General features: G+C 33.0%; 1 protein-coding gene across 1 annotated transcript; it reads left to right on the top strand.

Moving 5' to 3' along the window:
* Nucleotides 1-253: 253 nt before the first annotated feature.
* Nucleotides 254-11,769, top strand: LOTGIDRAFT_166440 (hypothetical protein; the record flags this gene model as incomplete). The annotated part of the gene is made up of 6 exons (XM_009063506.1): nt 254-278; nt 6,842-6,972; nt 9,254-9,473; nt 9,967-9,987; nt 10,770-11,060; nt 11,600-11,769. 6 exons carry the CDS (start codon nt 254-256, stop codon nt 11,767-11,769), a joined length of 858 nt encoding a protein of 285 aa, XP_009061754.1.
* Nucleotides 11,770-22,063: the final 10,294 nt, after the last annotated feature.

Genomic DNA, 22,063 nt, shown 5'->3' with positions numbered 1-22,063 from the left:
CACAAAGTATTCTATTAAACATGTTAAGTATCATGAACCATGTCTTATTTATATATCTTACTATAAGAAATGTTACCGACTTAAAGCCAAGAGTTTAGAATTAATGTTCATCGTCTAGAATTCTTCAATGATTAACACATCATGTTGTCTAACAAGAATATCATTAAAGTCTTACCATTATGTGTGCAATTTAATATGATGTTTTTCTCTTCTGTTTATAAAGAAAGAACGTTAGTAAAACGTTTTCTCCATCATGGAGACTGTTAAACAGATAATAGGTGAAAAACAGCCGGAAATAGGAGAGTAAAAAATAGAAACTGATACAGTACGAAGCTCATTTAAACAATCAATAATTTGTAGAGAATTATGTCTTAAGTGAAAACACACATTCCTTGACTTAATTAAAAGTAACATAATTTCCTCCTTACTCTACCAGCAAGTTTCTCACTAAATAAGCAGGTTCAGGGCGAGAAATAAACATAATCCTTTACCAACTTTAAAATGCTAAAAAATAACTATTTGCAGACGTTCTTTAATCTTCAGAATACTGAATCAATTTGCATATTTCTTCCGTCTGAAGTTCTCTAAATCGTAACGTATGGAATATGGGTGGTTCTCACTTCTGCTTTCTTGCCATTATTCATACGATCGTTTAATTTAATGGTTGTCCATTAAATATGTTACTTTGTAAGTTCTTTAATTTTAGGGAGTCAAAATGTTTTACTATTAACTCAAAGGTTTGGGATTGAATGTCTGTTACGGTCCAGAAAAAACGGTTTTCTCATATGAGTAATGCGGGTCCAAGAGGCTTAAATGGGAGATATGTTCAGTCGTAAATGATAATGCAACCTGACCGATTTAGGCTACAGTTTAGATGATGTACGTCAAATATCGACAGTTGAAAATAAAAGCAGAAGAAAATACCACAAATTCCCAGCATTGGCCATTGCAAAGCAGAGAATTCACAGAAAGTACCTATTTTACTGTATTCGCTGCATCATTAATTACTGGTTAAATATTGCTTATTTTATTCAAACTTACCGAACTAAAACATTTTTGGCTTTTTTACAATCTAATCCATCAATTTGGACGAGAGCTTTGCATGTTAATGCTTAACAGACTACGCCACAATACCTTTAGTGTAATTGCAGTGAGATCATGATGGATTCCTAACATGCATGTGGTATTAGCTAAGAGGAATTTAGTGTTTTTGCTAACCAATAACACGTCAACTTTGACGAGAGTATTGTTTAGTAATGATTAACTGTGAAATCGGGTCATGAAATTAGGAATGTTGAAATGAGCGGAAACAACTTTTCGTCTCTAACAACATCTTTAAGGTGATCAATTTTCAGTACTTTCTCCTCAAGGATGTTCTTCACTCTTTATCTCTATAAAACTTCAAAGTGGGGAATGAAGCCTCAAGCAATGGCTGCCAAGTCGATTCATGTGTTATTATTGAAGGAGAGAGAAAAATATCCTAGGAGACGCAAGGCGAATACAGCAGTTAAATCAAATACTAGAAGGGCATGTTTGCCTTCTTATCAAACGAGACGATGAAAACGAAATTTAAGCGCGATGTGTGCCAACGGCTAAATAACTCTACGTTTAGCACTAAAAACTTTGATGAAATGTAGAAAATGTCGACACCCATTTTCTTTGCTGCTACAAAAATTCTAAAAACGCGGAATATTGTTTTTGCTGGCAGGCTTGTTGAATGTTTAAAAACTGAGATTTAGCATGTAAAATAACAAGGTAACAATGGCGAAAATGATGTAGGTCTGTTCTGTTATCTGTTCAAATTCTAGTCTTGTCTGATGTACAAGAAACCAAGTGGATTTCTAGATGGAGGTATAGTATTCAGACCGACCTGCAAATTTTTATTTTCTCTAACATCAATGAATTCGGAAGACATGTCCAAAAATCAGCAAATGAGACAGGTACAGATAATAACACATGACCTTGAATTCTGTTAGGAAATGGCGTCTTGTTTATAAATTTCTTTGGGGTTAACGCACTCAAATTGTTCACTAAAAATAAAAACTTCGCATTAACCGTAATCATTTATAGGTTCAGTCAGTGAAAGCATTATCAAGTGTCACTAGACGGAAAACGTTTCACAATTTAAACAGATCACAAAATAATTGGCATTCTCGTTAAAACAAAGTGACTGCAGCAATTTACTGTTACGCCTATCACATATTACCTGCTAAACAATTTATCTAATTATTAGCGTTAAAATAGAAGAGTTTGTAAGATAATTAACCAGATCTTGAACTAAGTGACTTGATTTCAACCTGAAATAACTAACAGATGATATGCAGCATTAACACTATTTCAGACTGAAACATATGGTGGTTGTATTTTTATAAAAAATATAATGTGTGTTCTAATGATATGGCTGTTGAATTTATAATTTAACGGTTCAAAAAGTTTTATAAGGTCTAAGTAAAAGCACTTTGATGAAAATTCACTCCACCAGCGTGGAAACTCATGTAGGTCTCTATTTTTGTGGTTTGTCATATATCGCTGTTGAGGAAGACAAGAAAAACATTGGGTCAAAGTCAAAACGTAGTATAATGAAAATTAAGTGTACGTTGCATTAACAACGAAACAAACAGCATCATCTAAGTTTAAACAGTCTTAAGGGGCCATCAGACCATTGCGATCACCAGTTGCGCATGGTTATGATTAAGAATAGAGGTCACAAGTTTTAAACGCAACTTTCATGCAACTGAGTTGTAAGTTACGTTCGTAACTCATGACCACTTGCTTTTTTTACATACCATACTCAACTGGGGATCGCTATGGTGTGAGGACACCTTTACTCTTATTGCGATGCACATAATTCAGATGCCCTTGCACTCTGGCATAATTCAATGATTGTCGATTCAGCAAATCAACCTTGTTGTTCTTGTTCCAGACTGACGACTCGTCAAATGACATTTTATATTGGTTTTCATTTCAAAGGCTAAATTGTATATGAATATCATGACTACAAATTATAGAAGGAAACGGTCTTCTAGACGTATAATTGTTAGTCTAAGGTATAAGATATTTTATGATCTACGTAATTTAACATCGTCTGGTCAGTGGACTTCATTCAGAAATAACTGATAGGTAATTATATATTTTTGGTCAAAGCCGGCAATAATAACAGAATGGAAAGATTGACTGGTTTTAAGCAGGATAATGCAATCATTTCGACGATACTATTGAATATTCTCTTTTTGATTTACATTGGTGTTTGTTAACTTTATTCACTTTCTTGTGATGTACATATAAAAATACATTTGGCTTGAAAAATAAACTTGATAATTCGCTGACAAAGTCAAGAATAGTTTTTTGTTTGGCTTACCATTGTTATTAAAATATTTTTCTGTGACATCAAAGAAAACATATTTTGAAAAGGTACAATTCAATTTTATTTCATTCCTACAATAGATTTTCATGATCTTCAATTTTGTCGCCGCTCATATGTCATTTTGTCACTTGAGAACAAAAAGGAATACCTTGTATTGTTGAGAATAAATGGGTGGTCAAGTCATTCCAGTACTGTGAAATTAATATCACTTTCCCTTCTTACCTCCGTGTCACAATAGACAGGAATTTAATATAGAACTTCATAAAAACATTTAGTTTTCTCGTTTATGAATCGTCATTGTAAGACAAGCATTATAGGCAATAACATTTGTCAGTAGACATTAAATCCCAAGCAAATATAATGGCGGATTTATTCGCCCTAATAGAGAATTAAAATAACTAAGGTGTCAATATGGAGTGGATTTTATAACAAGACTTAAGTATTTGTTTATTATTCAAATCAGGTAAAATGGGAAGATTAAAGCTACCGTTGTATGTAAACAATGAAAGGGGCGAATTAGTGTATATGTAAACTGAATTTCAAGCCCCGGTCTTGACATCAATGGTTTTAGTTCACAGGTTGAGGTGTTAACTTGTGTACAGTTAAACAGTTTCTGTAATTTACTGGAAAACTCTATACTACCACACAAGGCGGTAAAGACACATGAAACATGTAAAATGTGCGGTTGGTTGATAGGTATTCAGTTCTACAATGGTCGAATATTTGTCATACCTTTTCTTCTTAAAACGGGTAGTAGCCCAAAAACATAGATGGAAGACATCGGATTGAAATGCTGCAATTCTGAGGTCCTATTGATAACCTGATCTGAGCAGTACTTAACGATATATATTTTCTTGTTTTTCTTTGCAATTAGTTAATATTTATTTTAGACAATATAAAAAGATTGTAAAGTAATAAGTCATAGCTACCCTGGTATGACTGGAATAATATGCTTGGTGACATTAAAAAAAAGCACTTGGAAATCAGCATTGTAGCTTTGTAAGTTTTGACGCAAAAAATTCATTTGTCTTTGAGCACTTCTTAATGAATCAATATTTTTAATTGCTATTCTGTTGTGTTATCACCTTGAGTATTTCAAAAATGTATTGTATGCTGCAACACTTAATGATATTTTGAATGATGTTTCCTCAAAAACCACCTTCTACAATTTCTTTTCATTCTTTTTGTTAATTCGTTCCCAGTAGTTTTTATTTTGCCTTTGTTATAAGATAAAAGGGCATCTCGAGTTGTCTTATTTTAATATTTATGACGAGAAGGGATTCTTTTTTTTGGCATATCTTGTCATTTATGACAAGTCAAGGTCTTTAATATTTAATGTTTTCCACTTGAAATGTGTAGGAGTTAAATATCACATAGTCTATCTATACTTAAAGTGTGGTATTAAGGAGAGAATGGTATAAACTAGGTACTACACTGTAGTCAAGTAAGACATGATTGTACTGCACCATTTCATTTTCCATTGCAAGATCTCAAGAATTTCACTTTCTAGGAGAGAGAATCGAAAATTTGGAATTTAGACAGTCACAGTCTTGCCATAATTTCTTAACTACAGTTATGTCATTACCTAAATACAAGAGAAAACAGGCATTTATATGACTTTTCAAAATGTTATCATGTTGCCGTGTTCAACTTGCTGCCTCTGGTTTGCTCCGAATCGATACTATGAAATATTTGTGCAATTTTCATTATATAAATTGGCATACATATTTCATATAATGAATATCTTCTCTAGTAAATTGTGTTCACACAGTGAAAGCAATTGGAATTAGTCATTTGATTATGTGATGTTTCTACACATGCTGCTAAGTCTTTGTTAGTTTTGAATGCACATGGTGATGCATAATATAAGCAAGTTGACTGTGTGTGGTATAAGAGTTGTGAATAGTGAAACAGTAAAGAAAGTATCTATGACAAGTTGTTTGAACTTTATGTCCAGAGCTGGAATGTTGAGTAGTCGTATTGTTAGGTTAAATTGTATATCATAGTTATATCATTATAACTTTATAATAGACCCATTTAATATGACATTCAATAGAGATCTGCATTCATATTATATTGCTTTAAAGAATCATATCATCTAGTTTACATAATATACATTCAGTAAATTAAAAACCCATTATATTTAATCGGACAAACTACAAGTTAACAATATTGTACAAATAATGGTCTTACTGCAGTGATGGTTTTCAATCAAAAAACGAAGGATAACCATCAATAATGATCTATTTGTTTCTTTTTATCTTAAACATAGGACATTAATTGCAGATGAAAATAATTTAAAACACTTTAAGAAAATGTGCATACTATATTTATTTAAGGTATTATATTAAGACCATCCCTGTAAAAATGTTTTTTTTTTTTACTTTTAATTACGGTTTAATCTGGCGACATCAGGGTTAATATAATGTGTTAATGTTACAACTCTTAACAATTTACTTTTGATTATGCGTAATAGGAACGGTAGAACATATAACAATGTGTAATTTATATATAAGTTCAATGTCCTCAGTATTATGGTAAATGGTATTGATTATTGATATATGTAATACGTGCTTTTTATCTATTACTTTACATCAGAAGACTGTAGTTTTACTGACAGCAAACTTTATAATATAAAAATACATTCTTTACAAATACCAAATTGCGAGAAGGTTTGGTGCAACAACCATAGCTGGGTTAACACATGGAAACTGTTTTAAGACTTGTCATTTTGATCACGATTTACTCGAACATTTCTGTTGTTGCATTTGCCAATTATCAAATAACGCGGGGTTCTACAGAACCTATAGCCTTCAGAAGAGTCTGCTCTATGTCACATGTACCGTAATAACATAATAAGCTAATATGCAAATTGACATTTGCTGCATTTCATCACATATTATACAAAGAGAAATTACGATCTAATAGGAAAATGTAATATTGACACTACATCAATCATAATATTTGTATTTCTGCAGAATAAACAGTTAACATGAAATATATTAATTGATACATACTGTTTAATATTCTAAAGAGCACACATTCACAGCTCTTATATACAGTATAATGTTATTTCTAACAAAAGAGGTGATATCCTTACTCCTCTTATTATTAAAAGTGTTATTAATTAAAATGTACAAAACACTTGTAACCTGCTAAGGGTTGTTTGGTTTTATTTTCAAAAAAACTGGAAAATGGATATAAGTACTTTGAAATTGCCCGAGTTGATGTTCTTGGCATAAGAAACTGCAGTTCCATTGTTTAAATTGACTAACAGCGCCAAGGGAAAGATTGTTATTCTCTGCCACCTTCTTCGGAGGGATCTAGGGTTTATTAACAATACATTCGCGCAATTCCTTCGAAGGAATTTTGCATATTAGATATAAAAACACACACTTTCATTCGATACAATACAAACATTTTGTTAGTGCTGAATTCAATAATGAAATTTATATAAAGTATATTTTGTATTTTCAGAAGTGGATGCCGGTAAATCCAGAAAGAGACAGCTCAAACCAAGTTTTGTGTCTGATAAAACTAATATAACAGTACATGCTGGTGAAGAAGCTGTTTTACCATGTTCTATACACTATGTCGGCACACGAGAGGTAAGGCTATTGTTCATGATGATTTTAATGTCCGTAGCCATTTCGATAGTAATTCAAAATGTAGACTACAAATCGATCTTGCCAATGACGACGGCTCTTTAACATTATTGAGACTTTCCAGAGTTTCTTCTATAGATTTTTCAGAAGGTTTTTTTCGAAAATTATACAATTAATTTTATTCTCAAATCATCCTGATAAATTTTGATTTTGACTAATCATTAGAAATACTGGATCTCAAAAGGGTTCATTTTGACTTGCAAACTGCGATGTGATACCTCTTAAATTGAACCCTGGTTGATCTGCAAGGTTATAGCCGGGCGTGGTTCTGTTTTGACAACCACAACTTTGACTATGATGAATATGAATTGATTTCCAGATAGGTATCGTTATGTTCTTTTGGATGATTTTACTCTTGTTTCCCTGGCCAGTGATGTTGTGACTTGATTAGACAAATGCTTTCAGTTCGGGGATAAAATATGGAAAAATTTAAATGATATTCCAACATTTTATTCAATGATTTTATAATGTGTAGAATTCCAATTAATAATTTTAAAGAAAACACTGATCGCAGTATACTTAACATTCCATCTGTATTGATCACGACCAAGAACACGTTTATTATTCAGTTTTACAGTGGATTTTATGTCAGCAAGATACAGTAATAAGAGATGCAGACAATTTCTGTCACGTTTCAACTTTTAAGTAATTTGTATAAGAATTTTCTGCAATCAATACCAGGTTTCAGTTTTATGTTTATATACTGATTTGTTATCAATAGTTACCTATTGAAATAACTGTAGTATATCGATAATATTTTTAATATTTTAAGTAGAAGATAAACATGATTTAATATCATCAATATAACTCTTATTAATTCCATCAACTCTAATTAACTTTATCTTTATTTGATCCAGCTTTTGAAATGGTTGGAGAAACCTTTATATTTGAGCATTGTTTCGTAATAAAACGCAAGCTAATATTGCTGGCGATGGTAGGTCACCTTTGGATACAAGTTTCTATAACCTTTTTAACACCTTAAATTTTCAGCTAAGACCATACTAATACATTCTATGACCCAAACAGATAATTGATATAAGCATAATTAGCAGAGTAATTTTGCTTTAGCAAACCAGGTCCTTAAAGAAAATGTAGTACAATGAACTAGTGAAGCAGTGCTCTTCTACTAGACTTCGTCATTGTAAGCACCGATGCCAAACAATGTTCTTTACGATAGTATATTTCAGACAGTACTACCGTGGTAATATCTGTAAAATCAATACCAATATTATCCTAGTAGTTTTTATAATTGAAAGTTCACAGTATTTAACCCTTTCTGTTTTCAATATGCACAAAAATTCCAATAGCATTGAAACCTTTCAATTAACCCAATCTTCAAAGTTTATGCCTTTCAGAATGGTTTTAACAAAATATTTCTCTTTTCTATTATTTATTAAGAAAACAGTCTTATACCGTTAAATCGCTTTCATTCCAAATAAATTTCTTGGATGAGTAGAGAGTAGAAAGAGATCTGTTTGGACAGTAATAATGTAGCTTCAGTTGTTGATGAGATAGTGGCAAGAATAAAATAACATTGAATTTCTCAATCCGTCCTAGTTTATTTTATTTTCATGGAAACTAGTCTTTCTACAGTAATAGAAATGGAAACCAAGTCTGACATCAAAATAATCTAAAAATTAACTAACTCTGAAATTGATCTTCTATGAAATGAAATTACTGAGATTGCCAAATTTTTGAAGAGTTAGTCACGATCGGTTCGAATGCTAATTAAACATAGTTTTGAATTAATTCTTGATAAAACACACTCTCAACTTCCGTTGTGAAAAAGACGAAGTAAAGAATAAAATTGCGACTATGATTAAAAAGAAAATTTGGGCAAACAGTTATTGCATTTTATTGTTTTTACCGTAATATATTTCTTCGTTCATGGTTTTATTGTATTCTTGAGTCACTGTGTCGTCCTTAAACTATCTTATTTTGTAAAGAAAGAGTAATATTATTTAAAGTTCACAATAAGTAATCGGGTTCTTATATTCTGTATCATATAAAGCACAAATTAATCCAAGATTAACATTAGCTTATGATAAAGAATCTTTTAAGGTTTTAAAGCTACATGATCCTTAGATATCCTGTGTCCTTCGGTTAGAGTGCAGCTCATGAAAGTGAAAATAAATCACTGTTATTCCCACCACGAATTATTAGATGACTTGGTCAATGCTGAACCGTTCTGGACACCTCTGTCATTTCTAAATCTATATTACAGGTGTCGTGGAAGAGGAAAGGTGAAGATTTTTTTCTAACAATAGGATTATTGACGTGGGCTAGAGAAGATGAGATTAAAGTTGACCATAAACAACATGCAGGGGAATTGAGTGATTGGAATTTAGTTATTAATCCAGTAAAAATGGAGGATGCAGGAATTTATGAATGTTCAATTATTGCTAAAAGAAAACAAACACATAGAATTAAATTAAATGTATTAAGTAAGTAGAAATTATTGGTAATACATTCCTTCTAATAATAGGTTCCAAATTTCGAATCAAATTTGGTTACTCAAGCTAAATTCCTATTCAGATCATCAAATTTATATGAGATATAAAATTATTAGCTACACTCACGGAAAGTCAAAGTACAAGTCTAAGTATTAAGTTTGGGAAATTTAAGTTTTAAAGTATGAAGTGAATTCTACTATCAGGAAATCCGGAAAATGCTGACGTTTTGTTCAGCAGACCAGTAACATTCGCCTTTTACCACATATTTGAAAAATATGGACCCATTCACTGATGCTGCATATCCATTTTAAGTTTTAATGAAGGTGGCCCCTTTTAACACACTGTGTTTCATCAGCATATCCCTCTAGCGACACCCGAGAAAAACAACTTTTTACCGTGTTACTGTTACCAGGAAATAGTCAAATTCTAAGACTCAGAGAAATATTTCATACTATGTATTCATACGAGTTTTGTTTTATTTCAGAAGCCAGAAAGAAACAAGAAGGTGAGCAATGTAAACTTATGATATTTTAGACAAGATAATATAGGGTGAATAGGTTCGATTAGACCACAAACCAAACTTTTGATATCTCTTTCTAATAAACCTTTAAAGTTGCTCTTCGATTAAGAAAGATGGCAGTTGTATTGGTCTAATTTCACTATTCCACTACTTGCCGATTTAGTAACGAGTTTAATCTACAATGTTATACATGTATATCTTTTCTGTCGATCTAGAAGATAACGATAATGTACTTTCACTTTGATTAGAGACGTCTTGGCAGTAGTGCTCAGTATTGTAATGCATGTTATTTATCAAAAAAAGAAAGAAAGAAACAACCACTTTTGTACATTTGTTAGTGCTGGGTCTCGCCAATAATGCTACGATACGATACATATCGCATTATGGGGTAATGGTATATAATTTAATACTTGGCCTTCAAAGTTTCAATAAATATTATTTGATAACCGATAAAAATTCTTTTAAATCAATTTTATTTGATGAATGGTATCGTCAAGTATCGATACACGAACTCGCGATACGATACGCGTATCGTGGCATATTATATTACGATACACCGATATATCGTGCCTGCACTAAGCTTCGTACTGTTAGTTTGACTGGAATAATGAGGAAAGGTGGACGTTTTTTTATGGCCCACCGAGATTAAAACCATCATTTCAGCAATCTAACTGTGCTACTGTCTGTACTCTATGCTAAGTTAGGACCGAGATTATGTCCACTTTGTATATAAAATGCATTACAATCAGATTATACCTACTTTTCAGGTATGACGTTAACAGGTAACAGATTTATCAATTTGGGTGAAAAGGTTGTTTTATTGTGTAATGCTACAGGAGGACATTTAATACCAGAGGAAATAGACTGGTTTAAAGACGGTGATATTATTCATACGGAACTTGATAAAAGTGTCAGAATAAACAAAAAGGTGGATCTCAAAAGTAGATCTTTAATCAGTGAACTTATAGTGGAAAGGAGTAAAGTTACCGATTCTGGTACTTATATTTGTAGAAGTTCAAATGAGGACATCGATAGTTTGGACGTTACCGTCTTAGTGGGTAAGGCTTCATATCTTGGCATGACGTCATCTGGCACTGTTGAAGCGACTATTATCATTTTCATTCATGCTTTTGTCATTGTAAGCTAGCACATTTTATACCAACGATGCTTTTGTGCTTTCATTTTCCATCGCTTCTTCATATTTATATATCCGGCAGATGTAAGTCATACATATATGCTTGTTGTTTTGTAAGCTTGTTGTAGACTCGCTTTCTGTTGTATTCAAAGCTTTCATCATTGCTATATATAATACAGGGACAGTAACTCTATTTAGTAGTTCTTTTTTTTAGTCTTTACGCTTCTTTCTTCAACAACAACAGGCTTAACATATTATGCTATTGTAATGTGCTCTTTTGCCTAAAATTATAATAATAAAAGGGATTTTAACATAATATTGTAAGTACTTTAAATTAGTTAATTGAAAGGAAACATAATCTGAATCTTACGTAATTCAAGACCACAAATTTCATCATCATGTATACCATGTCTTTAAAATAATGTAATTCTAGTTTCTAATACTGATATTTTTCAATTTCAGCCGATTCATCAAATGTAAAACGGGGGACAGATCCACTGGGTGGTGCACAAACTGATCATCATTATTCTAGTGGATGTTTTAAACAATCTGAATCGTATGTGTATTTAACAACATTACTGATGTGTATATTAACTTATCACAATGTGATACTCTGGCCTGATGACGTGTGACAAAATGTGATTCATGTAATCTATATGTGCAATATTTGTTGTGAAAATCACTGCTAAGATATGTGATAAGTCAACCGGATTGAGAAATGGTGAATGTGATATGTGATGGGCTGCTAAGTGATAAAATGAAGAAGAAAATGAAGAGAAGAGAGTAGAAAACTTATTGTAAAATAGACGCACGAAAATATTCAAATTAGATCGCGGTATTTCAAACTTGAAAGATGTGACGCAATAAACGAACGTTTATCAAGATTTAAAATAACTCCAGAAGCCATTTTCTTCCCAAAGAATGAAATAAGATGAGTTACATAGACTGAAGATTACTGTTAGTTTCAGACTATAAAAACATAAACATGTTAATATCGGGTAAACTGTGTGCTTTTTGTATAATTTAGTATATTATGTGTATATTAAGATTTAGCATTTATTTCATATTATTTCGTCCAGTGACTAGTTGTGAAGCGAAGTAAAAAGCATGGACGTTATCCTTATAAATGAACAAAGCAACATCCACTGTTTGACTTCTCTTTTAACCAAGACTTAAAGAATCTAGTCAACATTATCCATAAAATGAAAACCTGCAAAAATGAGATCCGAATCTTCGTCTCATGCTTCATCAGTTTAAATGTTAATGAACTACATGACGTTCAAGGGCTATCTGCTTTGTGCTACTAGAAATGGAATGTAAAACGCACATAGGCAAATTTACAACTTTCTTGTGCAAAATACGAATCTCCTAATGTTTAGAAACAATTTACTTCAACTATTATAAGCAAATCTAAAAAGTTTTCTAAATGAGCCTTAAGGGTAAACGGGATGTTTTCTCATCTTACTAACCAATGCCAATGCATGTCTTGCACATTCTACCTGTACCAAATTAATCATTGTATTGATGCGAAGCTATTGCTTGGTAACATACGGTTACTTTGGTTGTTCTGGAAATCCCCGACATCGTTACGTTACGTGGTAGCCCGACGCATGGATACGATTAGTCCTTTCATTGTCCAAACAATTTCAGATAATACTATAGCCAACTACCATTGTAAGGGTAACGATCCTGCTTATTAACTCGTGTACATTTGCATTTATTTATTTATTTCTTCAGGAATCGTTTTGTTTATTATCGTAAAATATTGTTTTATTACCTATTGTAAATATATCACCAGATATTTAGTACTATCACGATCACATCACATCACGTTATCACAACATACTTACTTTTTTATCGTGATATCTCATTTCAAATTAAACAGAAACTTTATATGAAACTGAAACGAAAATGTTACTTTGGCTTGAAAATAATAGCACGTTTACCAAATAAATTTCACTTTATACCCAAATTGTTTGATCCATTGAGAGGCCAAAGGTGTTATCAGTTCTAGAATTGATGGAAAGGGCATTAAATACGTCCAAGGTTGTGCTGCAATGATTTCATACAGGAAAATTCTTGCTCTTCCAGGTGCTGAAATAATTATTTTGTGTGTCATACATAGACCGAGTAGATGCCGACGTGTGTGGTAGAAATTTAAATATATTCACATAGTCATAATTATGAATAGTTCATATCACATTTGCACAAAGTTAATCAAATGAAATATTTTCAATCATTCACTAGTCATGCATTTCTAATTAAATATTTGATCAAATTAGCACAATAAATGATTCACTAATATTCATCCAGATTTGTACATCCTTATAAAATATTGAACCCTAATTTATTGTTATTCATCAATAAATCATATAAATACATTCATTGCTTCATTTATCATGGTAGCCGAGAATTATCAGCGTTTTGGTGCCTCCTCTTTAACATATGATACTGGATAACTGTGAATTCATCTCGGTTTGCTCTGTCGTTTGAGCAGGTCGTTCAAGATGTATAAAGCGTCTATTTGTCCGAGTGAGACACTTTCCGACGTCCATCGTACAATAGGCTCTGCGCCTTGACAGCTGGAAGTCTAAGTTTATGTCGTCTCCGTAAAGTAAGCTCCGAAACCGTTGGAGTATCAACAAACATTATGTGAACCATGATAAGTATATACATGTATTAGCTTGTTGAAGCTTCTTCGTGTGCATTTTTGGCCACTGTAAAATGTAGAAATAATCTAAACGCGAAGGTCCTGATGGACAAATGAACACCAAGCATTGTTTCCCGAAAACACAGGGGTAAAATTACTATTATTGTACTACATGAATTTCTGATATTCTGGCGTACAAAATTATGAAATCATGAAGGTGTACTTTGGTCGACCTTGCAACTGTCATAATCTGGGATCAATTGGATTTTCAACTACTTCTTGAACCGTAGAGAATCTGGAAGAATCTGATATGACGCTTGATCTAGTCGACACCTACGACTGAATTTGCAATAACAGTCGTTATGTTTGCAGTGGCAGTCAAGCGGATGTTGATAAAATGTATTGGTCTACTTTCAGTTTGGCTAGCTCAAGATTTTCATGGTCATGATATTTTGAATTTTTGTCCTGAAACTAAGCATTTGCCAGGCTTTGATCGTGTTCCTTTCACACCTTTGGATATATTCCATATCTATCCATTGGTTGCTCATTCCCATAATCACGTCATTAGAGAATAATAACCTCCCTTGGCAGACTACAAGTCATCAATAGGAATCTCGCAACATTTGGTGTAAATTGATAGCGATTGCAAATAGCGGCCTATATTGAATTATCGGGAATTTTGCAGTTTCGCATCAGAGATTTCAGAGCATTCTAAAGCTTCCGACCATTTTTAATCATTTTTCAAAGTTTTCAGGTGGGATTTTTTCAGATAAGGACGAAAAAGAAGGGGAAATTAATTCATTGGTCTAGCCGTATGTCATTTCAAATAAATATGAATATTCTTATGATATTCAATTATCTAAATTATCTAAAAATGCTAAAAGAACATGGGCTTTCATGTGACAAACTGGAACGTTTTCAACGAGATTTCTTGATAAAGTTACAGAAGGTTGAATTTGGTGATTTAACATGGAAACGAGTGGCAATTCGTTGGTCCGGAAGTCATTTTCAATTTGAGTGTAACCTCCCCTTATAAAGATTTTTCTATTTACTTATTACAACATTATTTGCTGCTTCTTCACAATATAAACTGCTTGATCTAGTCGACCCGAGAAATGACAGACAAATTGCTTTTGCTATAAGTTACCCATACCCATGTTCATTTTTCATAGAATTGAACCTCAAGGCGACACTGAAATGAAATGACAAAGACATATATAATCCATATTCAAATTCAATGAGCTAATATAAGGTTAACTGTTGGAATTTAATTGTAGACTTTCGTGTTTATTTGTTTTAAGGTTATCTCCCTTTATACAGAGCTATTTATGTGACGCTTTGCTTTTTTATTCAATAAACCTATTGATTGTAAATTTGAATTCGACTCGTACCACAATGAACTGGAAATTATGGTCGATAACTGTTTGCTGTGATTTACATGAGAACCAGACGTGAAATTCTAATTCTGAAAAGTGAAAGCTAGCTCAAATTTAGTTGTATCATCTTAAAAACAATATTTTTTTTACATCATTTGTTGAATGGAGAAAAAAAATATAAATATAATTTCCCTCATGTCAAACTTGACAATGAACATGATGGATTAACTGTTGGTTTATCATTCAATTTATTCATAGAATGTCATTCTATTGTAATATTCTTCATCATTAATACATTCTGGATTTCATTCCACAAAAATCAATTACCGGTTTTTGTGTTACAACAAAATAGTCTGAATGTGAATGTTAGAATTAAGTAATGTGTCAATGACCACATCACAATCACATCACTTTACTAGTCATGTGAAATCATCAATTATGTTTGTTTGCAAAGCTGAAAAACAGACATTTACTATCAAATGGATTGTTCGCACAAAGCTGGTTAATATTGTTTTAAATGTTTATACGCCCACATGGAAATATGGGCGTATATTGCCGTCGCCCCTGTCCGTCGTCCGTCAACAATAGAGAATTAAGATCATGAGATCTTGGATTTTGGAGAATTTGACTATTTTTCGATGAACAGTTTTTTGAATTATTGCCCTTGACTTAGGAAAAACCCGTCAAAATTTATCATGAGCACAATACAGACTAGTGTTCACCTGATTTTAAATGAAATATAGTGTGATCATTTATATTGATGAGATCTTGGTCAAGTTCAAATTTGACGACTTTTCAATGAGAGGTTTTTGAGTTAGCCCTTAAATTTGATGTGATGATTTATGTTGATAAAGGAAATGAAATGAATAAGAGTTTTACGTCTTTTTTTATATTGATGAGATCTTGGTCAAGTGTGAATTTTCGACAATTTCTCTCTTAACAATTTTCAGGTTTTTGCCCTTGATATGTAGTTGGGTTATTGATATTGATTTAAAAAAAATTATGCAATTGCCTGCATAAATAACTGATTGTAAATATATATATATAGATTTCAAACCAATGAAATTTCTTCAATATGAGAAAATTCGTACTTTTGTCACCAAAGACTGTTTTATCATTTCTTACAGCTGCCAGTGCGCGTATGTTACCTTGCCTGGCAAGCTATTCCACTTGGAATGGTCCGTAAGCGATCGGCATCCGACGAGAATGAATCTTCATAGCCAGGGGAATGAATCGCAAAATCAGGAGCTATGCATGTGTCAAAAAAGTCGACAACCAGTCTTTGAACACGTTGAAAATCATTACCCAATTAATGTCGATCAAAATGAATCTGCAGATTCTGGAAACTTGAAACGTGTCGTGTCACGAAGAACGTTGCAGCAAAATTGTGATATAATGTTTATAGTGTTTAAAAGGATCAATTCTCATATGCATTGATACGTGAACGATAAATATTGCATTATGCATTGTGTATTGTTTATTTGCCTGTCGACTCCCTCGATAGTATCGATATTAACCCCTCGCATAATTAATGAAATAATTTCCTTTTTTAATCCTGATAAAATAATATCGATTAACTCATCGTTACGTAGACGTCAAATTATAAAACCATTCAGATCTCTATCCAATTCACAATTCAATTTTTATAATGGTATTGTACATTTTGAATGTGTATTGTTGACAATGGTTCGATACAGAAGATTGTTAATCGGATAAGCATCACTTACTAAAGGATATTTACAACATCTATTACGGTTTCCATCTCAACGCCTTTTATTATTTAAATTAATGGGTTCACAAGATCCAAGAAATACTATTAGAAAAACATTTTAAGAAACATAAAAAGTAATGTCCATTAAATTTATTTGTGATGTCAACTGAAATCGTGTAAATTTTGTTTTATGACTTTCAGACCGAGATAGATGGAAATGTGTTCTTTTGAAATTAAATTATGAAAACAGCACATAGGTCGACATCCATCAACGAAAAGCAGGGTAATAGCAATACCATTTAAGTTCAAAGTTGCATTACACTGGACCTTCCTCTAACAAGCACATCAGTGATGTCAGGTGGCCCAAAAGCGTCCATTTGTTGTTTATTCGTCAAGTATTATCTTAACAACATAGATTATGGTCCAATTAAGCATTATGATTTATCTTACAAATTCGAAATTACAAATTGAAATTGCGACTTAAATGATTTGCTAACTTAAGGTCGGACCTGGTGGGAACACGCTAGCGAGGGGTCACAATTCAATACGCGTGAAGCATAAAATGCAAGCTGGATAACATCCAACTAGAGTTCGGAAACTTTAAATTAAATGTAAACTGCATGTTTGTAAAAAAGATAAAACCCAAAGGGTGTATATATTAACATGCATTGGTATGTGCGTGGGTGATAAGATGACTGAATCTGTTGATCTCGGCAAATTCCTGAACGCTGTTGACATGATACTGCGCAATTCTTCCTTTAAAATTACATTGAAAAACAAATGGCATTAAGTCAACTTAAGATCGATTCCTAATCCATTAGCGTTAAATTTGATACTTTACTAGCTAGTCACATTCGTCAATAAATCACAAAATATTAGAAAAATATAGAGCAATTTGTTTCAATAAGATAAATCCACATTCTATTTGTTATACCACGATACAGAGAATATGTGGCGTCAGTGATGGTATTGGGATTTTATTGCTGTGAAAGCATGATCGTGTTTTACTTCCTAACCACCTTGTTTAAAGATCAAATATTTGATTTCTAGTTTCATTATCTAAATATTTAAACTAACTTCTTTCAAAGTTATTTTGAGTTTGTGGATGTGATAAGAAATAATCTTCTTTCTTTCCTTGTAAAAAAAAGTTGATGTTAAAATGACGATTATAAGCTTGGTCACGTATTATGCGTTAATGCATCAAGTGGTACCCAAGGATTCGGCTGTTTGTTTGCAGTGGATACTAATGTTTCCACAGTCTAATTAACTTATCCTTGTCTATCAGGCAAACAGCTTATATGAACACAGACAATATTTGGCGTGTAGCCTATACGTGTAACGAATACGCTATGCAAATATGAATTATCGCCAAAGTTACACCAATGAATCTAGTGTCATGTAAACCACTAATTTTTACCCCTGCTTATTGGATGACCAACATAATCTAGAAGCAATCGCGACTCTCGAGGGTCTAGAAATACACAACTCATGGGATGAAAAGTCCCACAACTAATTTTACACCAGTAGTAATGGAAAGCTTTGTTTAATTGTATGTCTACACGTAACTTGTGTTAAGAATTATTGTGCTGTCCAGTAAGATTTGTTAACCAGTACAGTAGGTATCCAGAAAGGATGAATTAGTCTAGACAGAATAGCTACTCATTAGGAAAATTTCGGAAATGATAATGAGTCAAGTTGCTAGATACAAAGTAGTTCTTTCATCAAACAGGTTTTTAAAACTTTCACATGATCCGGGGTGAAAAGGTATTAAAGTTTATCAGAGAATTGGTTATTGCTATGAATCAAACCTGGAATAATACGGCACGAAACCTACGATTACTGCATCAAATAGCGTTCTTGAAATAGTGAATAAATATAATCCAGCATTGAAAATGTCGTATGTCAGCACACCGGCTATGGAGGAGTCCACCACTATACACTTTTACTCTCGCTTATGCCATACTTTGGACGAGATTTTAATAAACGCTATTGTCTTGCTTGTACTCATTTTCATTAGGATCGGAACAGTTTGGTTATCGGGTGTGTAGCTACCCAACCATACAATACCGCTTCAATATTTGATATCAACTAAAAGTTACGTTTTCACCTGGTTGATGAGGTTTTAACCTAATGTTAGAAAATGGTTGTTTGGTTTCCGTAGAGTTGTCAATTTTAACAAAGCGTTTGATGGCCATAATTCTTGTCTAACAGCTTGGCAAATCCTTCATGTATCGAGTTATGCGGAATTATAACTGTAATTGTTACACACAGATCATATTTAATCCCTGTAGGTTATATGATATTGTACATGTTAAATACAGGATTAAGGCTAGGGTAATTCAATCTGCTTGTCTGTAAATATTGACTTACCATCAATAATATAACTAATTTTCTGTCATGTTTGGATTCTAAATATTAACAAATAACTGCACAAAACATATTGAAATTAATGATGTTCTATAATAGTCCGGAAGAGGCTACCTTTGTAAGGTTAATCTTCGTTGTTTTATATTGTGTCTGCTGGCTAGGCAGTCCAAGGACAAAATTCGAAGTATATACACAGGCAGGTGTCGCTAGCGAGGCAATACATGCCCACCCTTCCTTTGGAACACCTTATGCCACTCTGCAACTGGGTTTGTCAACTCGGTGCCCCTTTCGGAGAGTGGCTAATATTGGTTATTAAACCTTTGTATAAATAAGAGTAACATGTGAAGCGTCGTCTGTTATCATGTACAAATATATTAAGCTTGTAACTAACTCATGATATTGAAATGGGCAATTAATTTTATGAGATATTATACATACATAGTTTAGGTACTACCAGTTATTTCAACTTAATTGCTATATTTTTAGATGAAACAGATATGAGTCTAATAAAATTCACTCAATTGCTTGTTTTAATGTGATTCTTTACTTATACTAAATAAAAAAAGGATAACTTATTTTTCGCCATTTTCTAGACCTAGACAGGCTAAAAGCGACGATTAATTTCAAGAAATATACCTCATCCTTAGCTAACGTTTCATGTTATATGGAACCAAAGTTCCACATGTGCAGCTTGTTTCAATTCTTTTTTAAACGTTTTTCTTACTAGTTGCAAGGGTTAATTTTTTAATGTTACAGTTTGGGGCAATCCTAAATAAAACGGAATGTACGTTTGAGATGGTTGGTGCCGGATGGAAAAACGTAACGATCCGGAATTGTTTCACCCTTCTGATCAAAGTTGATATTCCACATTCCGCATAGTCTTATAACGCGGACGACGGTATTGTTTTTGAAAAAGACAGAACATAACAAAACTGAGAGGTGACGTGTAGGGTTCTGTATTGGGGGGTAGTGCAAGAATACATAAATCTTATAATTTGTGACGGTTAACGACGACAATCCTGATCGCGATTTACCTACGGTTTAAAATGTGATTTTAAAGGTCGACGGGTACATGGTGTAAGTGTAGCATATAACATAATTTTCAAATTAAAGGACACAATCATTGGGACACACTTTTTGTACCGGTACATGTGTACGATAACGAAATGCTTGCGTGTTTTAGTTTTAAAACATAGCGACTAGTATATAACATGATATGGGTAGTTACCTCAACACGAACTTGGCACCACATCAATCAGCTTCGATTCAATTATTATTATGAAAGGTAACAGTACATGGATGTTATTCAAGGGTTATACCTGCACTGGAATAGTTAATCTTGATTGGTAGTAATGAAAAGTTATTAACTAATTATTACTTCACTGTTGGGAGTAGTCTTTGATGTTACATCTGTATATAACACTACACTATCAACTGCATATTGCAAATTAAAATCGTTCAGCTGCTTTACAGCAAAGTAAAATAATGCACTCGACATGATGGAACCTCAATGATTATAGCCATCCATTAATACATAATGCATACTGTGTAAAAGTCACATAGACTTAACGTTTTCATATTTCCGTTATGCCTGATCAGTTTTACGAAAGCATTCACTACCTTTCTTCTTGGGAGCCGCGGTGGCTCAGTGAGTTAGACGCTTGCTCGCTAACCTGAAGGTCCAGGGTTCAATCCCGGCATAGGTCGAGATAATACCTTCGGATTTTTCAACCCGGTTTCCCCCTGTCAGTGATGCAGGTAAGAGGGGCTGACATGAAAAAAGCGTCTAGTCGTTCGGATGGGACAGTAAACCGAGGCCCCGTGTGCTACAGGCTGTGCACGTTAAAGATCCCTCGACAGTTGGAAATCATGGCACCCTGCATGGCGTTGTCCGTCTTCATTAGCCCACAAGGTGCAGAAGAGTAGGACGTAAAACTCCATTCATTTCATTTCATTTTCACTACCTTTCTCATACATACGCGCACACTACAAAATGCCAATTCCCAGTTATGCTACACTAGGTTAGGGGATTACCAGATCGTTTCCCCCCATCTACTCACTGCTCACTCCTCATGATCTTTCTAACAAAAACGATACCCGAGAAAACCACAAAGACGACGGAGATGCTGCTACGACAATAACGACCCTGAAATAACCAGAATGTATGAAGCGAAGGTTTTCTTGTCTGTTCGATCATTCCAATCAGTGAAAAGAACTTGATACACGGCCCATTACAAATGTTTGAAGCTTTTATTATTGGGTCATCATACACATAGGTATATATGGAAGGCTAGTTTAACTTTGTCATTGATCTGATTTTAAGTCGTAAGTTTCATATATTTTGAAAAATATGTTAACATTCATCCAAATACAAACATCGTAGGACGTGGAAAATATGAACCTTCACATTGTTTTCAGGTAAAGGTCTTCGGTAGAAACAGTTCTGGGTAACTACTTGAAAGAAGATATTTTATCATTTAAGATAAATACACATTTCTGATTCTTAAGCACTTGTATATTTATATACAAATTGGCATATTTATATCATCACCATTATGAGATAGCCTATCTTTCTCTTATATCATAGAATGGTTATTTCTATATACATTTCACGCCGTACACCTTCTGTCTTTATTTACTTTATAAAATATGAATCGAACCTTAAATCTCTTTGAAATTTTGCCTATGTGTTGATATGAGGTTTTATTTACTTCAAATATAGACAACTTTGATCTGAACCGAAAAAAATATAATCAACATATTAAGTCTAACATGCGAGTAGAAAATCGACGTACGAAAATGATCAAAAGAATAAATAATTT

This window comes from Lottia gigantea, assembly GCF_000327385.1.
Source record: "Lottia gigantea unplaced genomic scaffold LOTGIsca_58, whole genome shotgun sequence".
In the NCBI taxonomy this organism is placed as follows: Eukaryota; Metazoa; Mollusca; class Gastropoda; family Lottiidae; genus Lottia; species Lottia gigantea.
Note: the sequence above shows the minus strand (reverse complement) of the source record. Positions and strands in the feature narration are given on the sequence as shown.